Source organism: Thamnophis sirtalis, unplaced genomic scaffold (genome assembly GCF_051295495.1).
Source record: "Thamnophis sirtalis isolate CommonGarterSnake01/CBP01778 unplaced genomic scaffold, rThaSir2_p1.2 scaffold_5, whole genome shotgun sequence".
Lineage (NCBI taxonomy): Eukaryota > Metazoa > Chordata > Lepidosauria > Squamata > Natricidae > Thamnophis > Thamnophis sirtalis.
This window is the reverse complement of record NW_028261385.1, coordinates 89,080,869-89,094,250: the sequence shown is the minus strand read 5'-3', so window position 1 is coordinate 89,094,250 and position 13,382 is coordinate 89,080,869. Positions and strand designations below refer to the sequence as shown.

At 39.0% G+C, this 13,382-nt stretch overlaps 1 protein-coding gene across 1 annotated transcript in view; it reads right to left on the bottom strand.

The window, feature by feature from the left end:
* The window catches only part of UGCG (UDP-glucose ceramide glucosyltransferase), a 56,899-nt gene extending 44,072 nt beyond the window's left edge, over nucleotides 1-12,827 (bottom strand). The window contains exon 1 of the mRNA XM_014073196.2: nucleotides 12,317-12,827. Coding sequence (XP_013928671.1) covers nucleotides 12,317-12,414 — 98 coding nt within the window. The 5' untranslated portion in view covers nucleotides 12,415-12,827. The remainder of the gene's footprint in view (nucleotides 1-12,316) is intronic.
* Between the last annotated feature and the right edge of the window lie 555 nt (nucleotides 12,828-13,382).

Below are 13,382 nucleotides of genomic sequence, written 5' to 3'. Positions count from 1 at the left end.
TAGGTCTATCTAGCTCACTGTAATCTATAATTAAAAAAAATATTTTTAGCTCTTCTTTATCTTACCTGCTATAGCAACTTAAGCAGTTGCCCATTTATATTATCTGAAAGCTACTTTCTCTTTGAATATTAATGGTATGTGCATTAAAATGTAATAGTGCAAAAAAAGGAGGCTTTTTATTCATTTTAGCCACAGATATTGAATCCAAATCAGATAAGCTACTCCATCTTCATTAGAGGAGACCAAGGAAACACAAAATGCCTCTGTTTGTGACATTTATAGATATTGGTTCCTTTGGTTAGGAATCAACAAGTTTCATGAATGACTGGACATTCTCATTCACAGAGAGTTCATACAGTGGTGAAAGGAAGTTTGTTAACTCTTCAGAACAATCTGAATCCTACAGTAATGTGACCTACAATTTAATGTGAGCTTCAGCTACGTCCTATTAATAAATATTTGAAGGAGGATAGATTAGTGCTTGGAGAAGATATATTAATTTACTGAGAGTAAAAACTGCAGCACAGACTGATTTTTTTTTCTAGGCTAGTGGTTGCTTTTTTCTTACAGCATGTAGCATTCATTCCTTTTTGCTGTATCTGCATCTCTTTTCTCCACTTCACCAACTTTTGGTACCTGGCCAGATTTATGATTTGTACCAGGGATCAGCAAACTAAAGCCCAACAGCCAAATCCAAGCCATTTCCTGTTTGTCTGAAGTCCTCAAGCTAAGAATGGACAAGTAGGTGGCAGATATCAAGTAGGCCAAAACCTCAGCCAAACTCCCAGGGAGAAGAGCAGGCCAAGAGGCAAAGGGCTAGAGCAAGGTATCTGGGGCAGCAGGCTATCAATGGCCTTCTTGCTGGCAGTCCTGTGCTGTTTTATACTACACAAACTCTTATATTAGTCAACAGCATTTGTCTTTTCTCCAGAAAACTCTTTCTCTGTAAGCTTTACAAGCCCATTCATTTACTACACTCTCTTTAATGCCTTATCTCAGCAACACCTTAAGTCCAAGTAACTGTAGAAAGCAAGCACTGTTTAATTTAACTTTTCAAAAATAATACTAGGAGCTATAAAGCACGTCTACAGTTTAGAAACTGCAAAACGATTTTCGGACAGCTATAGTCTGATTGTCTTGTAACACAAGTTACAGGAAAAATTGCCAGGCAGTTAGCCTGGTTCATTCATTCAATGTCTCAGAATGAGAATATATCTTTATCTATTAACTATACACCTAGTCATATAGCTATGCATCTGTATAGCTTTAGTAATATTTTGCTAGGGTTTATCACAGCATGTATACACACACAAATATACACACTGCAAGGTAATAATAGCAGACTCGTTTTTTCCCCTCTACCAGCAGTAGCCATCGATTCTAGTATGTTTTTGGAAGTGGCTCCATGGATTAAGAATGGGATCCAAACCCTGAGGACTCCTTAGTCTAAGGGCATAGGGCTAGAACCTGCTCCAATATCAAACAAACCTGCCATATAGGAAAGAGAATCACTGCAAAATAGTGCTCCCCATCTCTAATCTTTGTAGCCAATCCAGAAGGATACCATGGTCAATTGCACTGTAAGCCACCAACAGATTCAGGTCCTTCCCTACCCCAAGCCCTCCAAAAATCATCCATAAGCATAACAAATGCTATCTTAGTACTATAACTTGGCCTGAACCCAGACTGTTATGACTGTAATTGAGCCCGGAATTACAATCATAAATTGTGCCAACTATACTGCAATTGTTAACTAAATCCTTATCTGCAATTGGTGTTTTTTGTCGGAAAGTCGACATAATGCTAGTTTCCACCCACCACCCACCCGGTAAATCATGGTCAAATGATTGAGGGATGCTTTAAGTGGCCATAAATGTAGGCTGATTGTCAAATACTCAAAATGAAATCACATGACTGTGGGGGGGGGACTTCAAATCTGAGTCATAAGTACTTGTTTTGGGATGAACAATTCCTAATTAACAGGTCATAAGTCGAGGACTACCTACCTGGGAAACTTAGGGCATTCTGCAGAAGAGAAGAGGGAATGTTGAACTGAATAGTCATCAACATTCTGCTTTTCTTATTGAAATGCAGGAGGAAGTGGTTTTTCACATTCCCTCCCCCGCCCCCTGTAATCCTTGTCTTGATCCTGACAAATTTCAAAAAAAGAGGAAGCAATTCAGTCACATTTCCTCTGAAGATATCATTGCATCACCACAGTACCAACTGAAGATAACCTTTATTGTTGTTTTCTTTTTGTGAACACACTGACACACATTTTAAAAAATGTAATTTTGATGCTCACTCTCAAAAGAATATACAAATGCACAGGACACATGGAACGTGTGGCTGTGTGTGCATATGCAGGGGGTAGGATGCATGGGGGGCTGCACATGCATGTGCAGGGGGCATGCACTGGGACCACACATGCAATGCATTTTGGGGGTTCAGGCACATGCTTTGACACTTGGTCCGGAAAAGGTTAGCCATCACTGCTATATGGTACAAATCTAGTTGTTTTGCTTCATATACTGCGAAGCCCCCTTCCGGAAGATAACAAAGGAGGGAGTTCATTCCAGAGAAGTAAGAGGCAACTCTATCCATATATTTGGTGTGAGAGAAATAGAGTGAAGAGAGCCCCTCAGTAATACTTCTCAAAGTATATAGTAGAAATGGTGAGTAAAATGCTTCAGGTTGGCAAGATTCTGTTTATAAGCATGGATCAATAAAGAGTCATCTTAGAAGAATCACTACCAGTCTTTCTTAGTTTTGGGGCCTGACATCTGTCAGCTAAGGAAATAGTGTCAAAGTTCAATGAAAAAATATTGTGAACTTATGATTAGTTGTTTTAGTAACAAGTTTGACACTTAGATATGTAACTTAAAATCCTCTAGTGCATCTTTATAAAAGAAGTTCTTCACTATCCCTATACAGACTAGCCTGGGTCTTTTGAAGAGCAAAGTGGAGAAAACATCACCTCTGTAATCAGATTTGTTTCAAGATTTACAACCAGGTAGATATTACCTGTATTATTGGTTACAAGGCACTTTCATACATATCATTTTAAGAAAGATTGGCCCAGATTCTAATGTAAAATGCTCAGTTGATTAAATTGGTATTCCTTTTACCCAAATAAAGTCACCTTTTTTCAGCTATTGCTGAGATGTTAGTAAGCTTTTATACCAATCCTGGAACTGTGTATTTACAAAATCACTAACTCTTATTAAAAATAGAAAACATACTTTAACAAATTAAATATATTATCTACTAGAAATATATGTTTCCACTACAAAATGGAACTCTTTTTTTGCTAAGCAACTTTCAGTAAAACATCCAATCAGATGTACATTATTCCATTATCTGCAGTTTTGCTCTAGGTCTAGGAAGTATATATCCTAGAAATGCCAGACATCAGTCTGCTTGGAAATAAAAACCTTGATTAGGTAATTTTTGACTTCTAACTCTAAGAAATATATTGAAAAATTGACATATGGAGACTGCATAGGATATAGGCTTTGAAGCCCCGTTTAAAGTGCTGGCTTTAATCTCCAAAGCTCAATAAAATTTGGCACCTACTGTATATGCTCACGTTATTGTTTCTCCCAAATAGAAATAATCTGCCCTGTACAACCATCTTAAAAAGTGCTTGTGAGAGTCTCCCCCCACTCCCAGTTTGAAAATAAACAGGAGTCCAGGGACTTGCTTTCCCAATGGTGGTCTCCTTATACTGGAATACCTGGGGTATGAGAAATTTCCACCTTGCTTGTATTTCACTTAGCAATTATGAACTTATTCTTCCAACAGGTTTTAGGATAGAAGGTAATTTTTTCAGTCATTCATATACAGATATGAATTTTATAAACTCAATTTACAAAAAATCATTCAGTGACCGTGAATAGAATAGAATAGAATAAATTCTTTATTGGCCAAGTATGATGGACACACGAGGTATTTGTTTTTGTTTCAAAGGTTACCAAAGCACTGAAAAAAGTGACTTATGACTGGTTTTCACACTTACGACTGTTGCAGCATTTCCATGGTCTTGTGATTAAAACTTTGACACTTAGCAACTAGCTTGTATTTATGACAGTTGTGCTGTCCCAGAGTTACGTGCTCACCATTTGTAACCTTTTCCAGCAGCTTCCAAAAAGCAAACTCAATGGGGGAAACCAGATTTGCTTAACCACCGCATGATTCACTTAACAACTAGAATTAATTAAACAACTTAACAATTAGTTACATTTAACCACTGTGACAAAAAGTTTGCAAAATGGGGCAAAACTCACTTAACAACTGCTTTGTTAGCAATGGAAACTTTGAGATCAATTGTAGTCATAAGTCAAAGACTACCTGGATACATATTCTTATATTGAACATATAGGTATTGATTAAGGAGAAAATATTGTATCTATGCAGATTTTCAAATATTTACCATACAGCCAATTTGGTGTAGTGGTTAAGACACCAGGCTAGAAACCAGGAGACTGTGAATTCTAGTCCCACCTTAACTATAAAATCCACCTGGGTGACTTTGGGCATTCATTCTCATCCCAACTCACAGGATTGTTATTGAGGGGAAAATAGGAAGCGGAGTGTTGGATATAACGCTGTCTTGTGTTATTTGTAAAAATAACAAAGATGGGAGATTGTATGCATGCATGCATGCATGTACGTATGTATGTATGTATGTATAAACTGATTGTCAAGATTAACATTGGGATGCCACATATGACAAGGAGATCAATGTCGTGTTAGATCTAGAATACACTAATAAGAAATGTCTGATTAGTTAAAGGAGTCATCTACTATCTGCATTCCTACTTTCCTTCCTCTACTGTCCAAGAGAGGAAGAGAAAAGAATACAATTTTCTTAGAATCCTATGAAAATTGTATAATAAACCCTAAAAAGGCAAAGTGAGTTAGGAAGGGATGGCAATAAAAACCGTGCCATTCCTTTTATCAGGATGAGTTAAAGTTTCCAATTAAAGGGTTTTTTACAACTATCAAGAAATCAGAAGACACAGAGATCAGAAATCTTTTCTAATCTTGAAAAAAATAAGAGAGAGAAATAGAAATTCATATACTTTTGGGATGTTTGTATAATACCAGTGTATGGCTAGATCTATTGCATTCAAAAAGAAAAAAAAACATTAAGGAATTATGATAAATGAGGCATCTACCAAAATTGTAGTGCAACACTAGTAACAGGATTGAAAAATTGAAGAAATAAAGAAACTGGAATTATACAAAAATCAGATGAACAAAATAACATAGGAGCCAGATTAATACCGTGTTTCCCCAAAAATAAGACAAGGTCTTATTTTTTTTTACCTACAAAATATGTTTTGGGCCTTAGTATGAGGAGAGGGTTTATTGTTTTGGGTTTGGTTGCTGAGTGGTTGCTCTCTTGCGAGCGGGCTCCCAAAGAGCCGGGCACAGCCTCATGGGCGAATGGCTGTGTTGCGCTGTCACAGCAGCACAACACAACAGCCATGAAGCAACCACGCTCACGAGCAGCCACCTGGCAAACCCCCTTTCCAGCAAGGCACAGTGCCATTCACTGATCATGGGGTATCACCAAGCCGTGTGAGTGCCTATTTGCCGCCACCCAGCTCCCGCAGCTTGGCACCTTCGAAATGCCAGTGAATGGCACCCTGCACAGCTGGAGAGGGGGGTTGCATAAGCGGCTCTTCCGCTCTTGCTCACCCACCTCCCAGCCTCACACTGCCCTGGTTCAGCTCTCCCTGCAGAGTCAGGGCACTTTCTCTGCCGCCGCTGCCGCCACCACCACCATCCCAGAATGGCTTTTTCGGCGGCTTCCTAAATGAGTCTTCCAGCGGTGGCCGCTCTGGGTGTACGCTCTATGGTTGTTCACTCTGCCAGAAGCTGGCCCACAACCATAGACCGTACGCCTAGAGCGGCCACTGCTGGAAGACTCGGTTTGGAAGCAGCCGAAAAAGCCATGCTGGGATGGCAGTGGCGGTGGCAGTGGAGGTGCCCTGGCTCTGCAGGGAGAGCTTGGCCAGGGCATTGTGAGGCTAGGAGGCGGGTGAGTGAGAGCGGAACAGCCGCTCATGCAACCCCCCTCTCCAGCCATGCAGAGCACCATTCACTGGCATTTTGAAGGCGCCAAGCTGCCGGAGCCAGGCAGCGGCGAACAGGCACTCACAGCTTCAAGCAAGATACTTTTAAAATTTACGTAACGGCATCACTGCATGGATAAGAACAAAATCAAATTGTTTACATAGTGGCAGAAAATGAAGAAATGAAATCCAGACAGCCAGGGGACTTTCAGTTGAAAGTTGTGAAACAAATCAGCGATCATTGGCCACGTTATCTATGGGACCACCTCTCCCTAGGGATATCTACTTATCCACCCAGATCATATAGGATGGGCACACTTCTAATTCCTTCCCCTAAACATTGCTTAAATTTGATATAAGATGCATGGATATATACAGTAAAAGTTACAAATAAATAAATAAAATCATAATTGAGGATAAAGATACAGGTTAAACTTTAAAATTTTCAGAATGCAGGTATGGCCGCAAGATTTGGAGGACATACAGGTAGTCCTCAATTTACAACCATTTCTTTAGTAACTATTCAAAGTTACAGCAGCACTGAAAAAAGTGATTTATGACCATTTTTCATACTTATGACTGTTGCAGCAGCCTCATGACCAAAACTCAGATGTTAGGTAACTAGAATGTATTGATGGTTGCAGTGTCCCAGGGCCATGTGATCACCTTTTGCAGCCTTCTCACAAGCAAAGTCAATGGGAAAGCCAAATTCACTTAGCAACTAGTTTAATGACTGCAGTGATTCATTTAACAACTGTGGCAAAAAAGGTCATAAAATGGGCAAAACAACTATTGTGCTTAGAAATGTTTGGCTCACTTGTGATTAAGGACTTCTTGCATAATTAGAATAAAAGAGAGCAATGAAAGGATCAATTCTGTACATTGTAGTTAGGCAAATAAAGAAGCTATGGGAAGAGATACAAGATTCTGCAAAAACAAAACCAGAAAAAAATCTCAAAATTTCAAAGAGAAAAATATTCAAGTAGTTTTCTGAAAAATCTATCACAATAGCCAAGGAAAGACTGAACATGAAAGTCTTGAGAAATATTCCCCAACTGTCTGTTATGATTATATTTCAGCCTGTATTGTTTACTTTTGTTTAATGGTTTTTGTAAACCAATGTATGTTACCTTGAGTTATTTCAGTTAGGCAGCCTATATATTGAGGAGACACTGTCCAACTTCTAACATCAGACAAAAAAGAACAGTGAAAAATAGTTCAATCAGGAATATCAACAAATAAAGGGAAAAAAGAGAGAAATGAGATTTTAAAAAAATCACAAGAAAGTGTACAGCTAGGGCAAAAATAATCCCGAGTAATGACAAAAAAAGCTCTAATAGGGTTACATTAAATAAGGTTAAAATACATGGAAATACAGTACTGAAACTCTTTACAAACAAGAATGTAGAATGGCAGAAGCATTTATAGAGAGGTTATATTCAAGAACCAACTCCAATAGAAAAAGATAATGTATGAGTCAATAAACCAGTTATCAAATATGGAAGCATCAAGCATACATGAACTATTCACTGAACTGTTTAAAACTGGAAGAAAAGAGTTTCTTTGTACTAACAGTCCAATGTCAAATAAGATTAGAAATATTTTAACTCTTTTATTGCTGTTTTTGAACTGATATTATTGCTTAATTATATTTATTCTTGTGTTATAAACTGCCATTAATTAATTCACTAAGAACATGTGGTTATAAACCTGATAATAAATATATATGAAACCAGGCAGTTGGACTTAGAGAAAAAGGAGGCGGGAAGGTAAGTGAATACACAAATGATTGAACCACTACATTAATTTAACATGCACACAATGTGTAATGTTAAGTTCTTACAAATAATAAAGCCATATATGGGGAGAGAAAATGCCAGATGAACAGGCAAGTTTAGGAAAAGGGACACACGGTCAGATCGATAGATCATGGAGAAAACAGAAATTTAAAAAGGAAGAGTTGTTTTTAAAATGTCTGCAGCAAAGCTTTTGTTTTATGAAAGTGAAGTATATTAAGGAAAATGGATGTCCAAAAACACCTAATTATTCTTCTGATGAACCTTTACAATACCTGTCCCTTACACTACTTCAAAATCAAAGAAATATAATAGCTCAGAATTGGAAAGAGAGTACTTCAGAATATGTTTCCCATATCTGTTTAAACTTAGAGGGAGAATATAACAATAGTAATACTAGAAAAGGGCATATCTAGAATTAAAATACTAAAACATTGGTAGATATGCAGATGTTCCATTATTAACTGAAAATAAAGAAAACTTGTAAAATATAAATCATTTAAATAAAAAGGAAACTAAAAAATATTGGTTAATTTTCAGTATTAAAAATGCATATATTATTCAACCAGTATGCTTAGTGAGCATACAGTTGATGGCAAACAAGTGAAGGTAGGACATACCTAGGAAGGTGGCAATTATAAACACAAACAAGATCATGAAGAATGAGGATATTTCTATAACAAAGACCAGAATGGGCAAATCTATAGCTTTTTCACTGTAACATACAATTGTGAAATATTGAAAAATAAGAAATAACAGGAAATAAAGACATCTGCAAATGATAATGATGGATTTGAAAGTGATTACTAATTTGAATTGCAAGAAGAACCAATCTATATTTCTGGGTGAAATAGTGTATGACTGCTATCTTGAAGATATGATCAACAAATAGAAACTCACATATTTGACGTGATACAAGCAAATTATGGAGTAAGAAAAAAAAGTTAAACCCTATCAATGGTAAGGTTGAGGGAAGTAGAAGATAGGAAAAACAATAGTTAAAATAAAAGTGATCACTGGAATGTCATTGGAAAAGCTATAAATTAACATTAAAAACAAATTGAGATAGTATTTATCTGCATAGTCACCAAGAGCCATTTAAGTAACTATTAAATATTAAACACCTGATAAACAGTATTAGCATCTGAGTTAAATATTAAGTTGGAGCAATTATTTTCCTTCTTGTACTCCAAAACTTTTTTGTCATTCATTACTTTATAGCACAGTAAAGAAAAATGCAAGAAATAAATTACATTAGAAATACATAAATAGTTGCATTTACAAATCTCCATTTTATCAACAGTAACTGCCCTACACTTCTCTCAAATATTGCTACATAAATAAAACCTTAAACAGAATGCTCTTTCCCCAACTTCCTTCTTTTCAAAGAAAGTACCTCTGGCTGTTTTGCTTCATATAATGGAAAAGATACAGAGATCTATATATTTCCCCTGTTGTAAGGGAGCTGTTCAGAGACTATTGAATAGAAATAGAGCTTGAATGCTAAAAATCAAACATTCACCCTCATGTTGTGCCAGTATAACACCTGCTTTTTATTTTAAACAGGCTACAGAAATACTGAAAGAAAATCGCTTTTTTACAACCATGCACACGTACATTAATAATCAGTTAAATCAGTTTGAGGATCAAGGATATTGAAGAAGGTGTGTGCTATAATCTCTGGCCTCCAAATGCTAGCTTTGCTAGTCAATATACATGCAAAGATGGGGAATATGTAATGAATGTAGAAGTATAGCCACTTTGACTGAGGGTGTGTAAATAAATGCCCTAACACTAAATTCCCTTTGCAGCTATCTTGCCTTACCACAAATTTGTTTTAATTATGTCCTTCAACTAATCCAGTATGAGGAGAATATTTTAATTCCATTACTTCTCAGTAGAAAAGAATTGTACATTTATTTCAAATTAGATATGCTCTGTTTGAATTTTTTTTAAAAATGTGATAGTGATGGTTAAATTGGACTTAGAACTAAGCTGCTTGTAATATCATGCTACCTAAAGAGAAATCAATCCATTCCATGCATTACTTTTCTTTTTGTAAAATCAAAAGACTTCAAATAGCTGACAGTTATGACATACAGAATCAGATAAATAATGCAAGTGTGCAAATCTTTTTTAACTCAAAATACTATTTCCTAATAGACTCATTATATAAAATTGTAAAAATTTATTCAAAACATGTTTTTAAAATCAGCATCATAATTCCTCATGCAATATATATTTATTTCAGCCAACTGGCTTACACAAAAACAATAATCTTATTCTTTATACAGTATATGCGCCTCTAGCTGTTAAGGGAAAGATGTAGAGGTTACTGTGCTACATAGTATACTAAAGCTATTTGTGCTATCTATGTTACATTTTTTGCTCTGCTCTATAGGTATTACAACATGTATTGTATCCTGAAATACTGTATATAAATTTCTTCTTTGCAGACTTCAAACAAATCTAGTCAAAATGATTGCATCACTGTTTAACTAATAAATCCTATAATAATCTCCATGTTATAAAACCCTGATTGAAATTCAGGCATATACAGATTTAATGTTCTTAATTTTCTGCATGGAATAAATGGTTCCTCCTATCCTGTTACTACTACCTGCTTCCTTGTGCAAAGTTGCTATAGAAAAAGACATAGGATTCAGTGGAAACATTATATTGTGCTTGAAGGAGGACAAACAATACAGCCACCAAGACAGTGGATAATTTAATTTTCCACATCAATATTCAAATTGCTAAGTATAAATCTACTTCTAAATATGATTGATGTTAGATCTCTTTTTAACTAATTCTCTTTCCTTTCATAGAGGTTTTCAGGACTCAAGAGATTTACTAGATTTTTATTACAAAAATGTGGTATATAATTGGAGAAATTAGGTAGAAGTATTCCAGTCAAGTTATAAAAGCTAATTAATTAATTAAAGGAGAAGGGCCAAGAATTCCTTCAGAAGTCTAATTTCAAATTCATTATTGATTTTAAGAGTTAAAATATTATCAGTGCTTGAAACACTTAGGTCACACAGTCATAGAAAAATCGGTTCAAAGGCCCCAAATGTCAGTGCCATCAAGAAATCATTGCATTTTGTTCCAAACATTTTGCATAAGCCTGAAGGTGATTCATTATAACCAATAATTGGCAAATAATTGAGATTTTATTTGTAAGAGTTCAAACTATGTCACAGTAAGTTTTCAGTATCTTCATCTTCTTCTACACATTCCAAATGTCTCAACTGCCAATTATTAACACCTTCTCAAGAAATCTGTTGTTAACAAATTTCTACAAACATATTTCACAATTTAAGAATATTTAAATAAGCATTTATTCATCTGCCCATTGCAACACAGCTACTGTAGAAATCTGACAAACTGAAACGATGGAATTATGTCACACATCTTAAATTAATCATGCATTAATATACTGCTTGCATAATAAAAACCAGTCTCTGTTTCAATGTTCCTTAAAATCAACTTAAAAGTTAAATCCATTTAGGCTTAACTCTCACTATTAAAACACCATAGCTCCGTGAATAGTTTAACAACAAGAAACCTGCAATTCTAGATTTTAAACACTAAAACTGGGCGATACAAACATGGTCTGCTAAGTACCGTATGTGGGGGGAGGCATGAAGTATGGCATTTATCTGGGGGAGAGAGATAAACTATCCGCGGCAAATAAAATGTCACTACTTCCTTACATTGTAGCAAAGCAAGCGCCAGATCTAACGTTGAAACCTGGCCATATGTATGAATTAGACTAGAGGCTACTGTAATGCTTCCTCATGGGTCCGCCGGCTTAAAGCAGGTAGACAAAAAAGGCAGCCCATAGAGCTCAGCATGGCAAGTAGTACCAGATTTAAAAGCATACCCCTCTCCTCCCTTTACAAGGCAAGAAACGCAGGGATTCGTATTGTTGATCAGTAGTTGTAAATCTGTATGACTTGGCCCTTTTTCTAGGTTGCTCTCCCAAAGCAAAGGTCGGGCCAGTTCCCTCCAAAGGACAGGAGCGCTTTTAGCCCACCGGCCGAATTTAGCCCATCCCCGAATGGGGATGACGAGGGGCGCCGGAGAGCGTCCCAATGGGGGGCGGGGAAGGGGAGGTAAAGAGGAAAAAAGGGGGGCTGGGGGAGAAAGCTGTGGACGCGGTACATAGAAGGAGGGGGGGGCAGTGCGGCATGGACGAGCAGTGTTGGTTCCCCACCCCCAGGGCGAGCAAGGCAGGTGCGCCGCCTCTCAGCTTGGGAGATTTGGGTGGGTGGGAGGTTTGGGTTGGCAAAGCGCGGAGGCGCCGGATAGAAGAGAAGCAGCGCAATGGAGGGGGAGGGGGAGAACAAGCCCCACTCCACAATTTCCGCGTGCGGGGGGGGGGCGATTCGGGGAGCGGGGGTCGAGGTGCAGCAGCTGAGAGGCCCGACTTACGTGTAGATGATGGACATGAAGTGCATGAGCCACAGGACCACGAAGAGGATGAGCCCGAAGACGGCGAGTCCTTCCAGGGCCAGATCCAGCATCGCCATCTCCACACGGCCACAGGGCACACAGGGGAAGGGGGAGGGGGGAAGAGAGCGAGAGCGCGAGGGAGAGAGAGAAAGCTCTCGGACAAGCCGAAGCGGCGGCTGCGGAGGCTAGATAAGCGAGGCTCCGCCCCCCTCGTTGGCTACCCTCACGTCCCCCCTCAGACGCGACCGCCTTCGTTTCCTTTTCTTGCCTTCCTTCTCTTCCACGAGCCCCCTTGTCGCCCCGCCCTCCTCCGTTCTCTCTCTCGCTCTCTCGGCTGCCCTTCCACCCGGCAAGCGGCTGCTCCTCCTGACAGACTGCCTCGCGCTCTACCGGCCCCCACCGCGGCGTTCGCCGCCGCCGCCGCCTTCGCCGTCGTTTGCCGCCGCTCGTTCACGTTCTCCTCTCTCATACACACACACACTCATACATAAACCAAACCGCCTGGGCTCGCGCGGAGGAGCTGCTCAGGCCCCGCCCTGCGACTGTCATCTGCTGAAGCCACGCCCAACACACCCCTCGCTCTCGCTCTTTCTCTCAGGCTTTGACGCCGCGCTTCTTCTCCGGGAAGCGTGGTCCCGTTAAATCCGCCGTCAGGGTGTGCTTGGGGGTGGGAGGGCATAAAAAAACAAAAAACAGAAGGTGACTCAGGATGTGGCGGGAAGGCAGGAAGAGGCGATGTCGTCATTTATTATAAAAGGGGTGGAGAAGTTGTACTATGAGGAGGGTCAGGACGCCGCTCTGTCCTTTCCCTCCTTACAAAGAAAAGGGGGGTGGGAGTGGCGGCGTGCAAGGGGAAGAAAACTACCTTTCTCTTTATTACACACCGGGAGCCACAAAGCAGCCGCATCGCCTATCCTCCGCTGCCCCCCGCATCGCCTATCCTCCGTTGGCCCCCCTCCGCCAAAAACATAAAAGAAAATCACAACGTTTTTGTCCCTTGTAACCCAAACTCTGTAATGCCCCCGTTAACACTCCGAGAATGCAA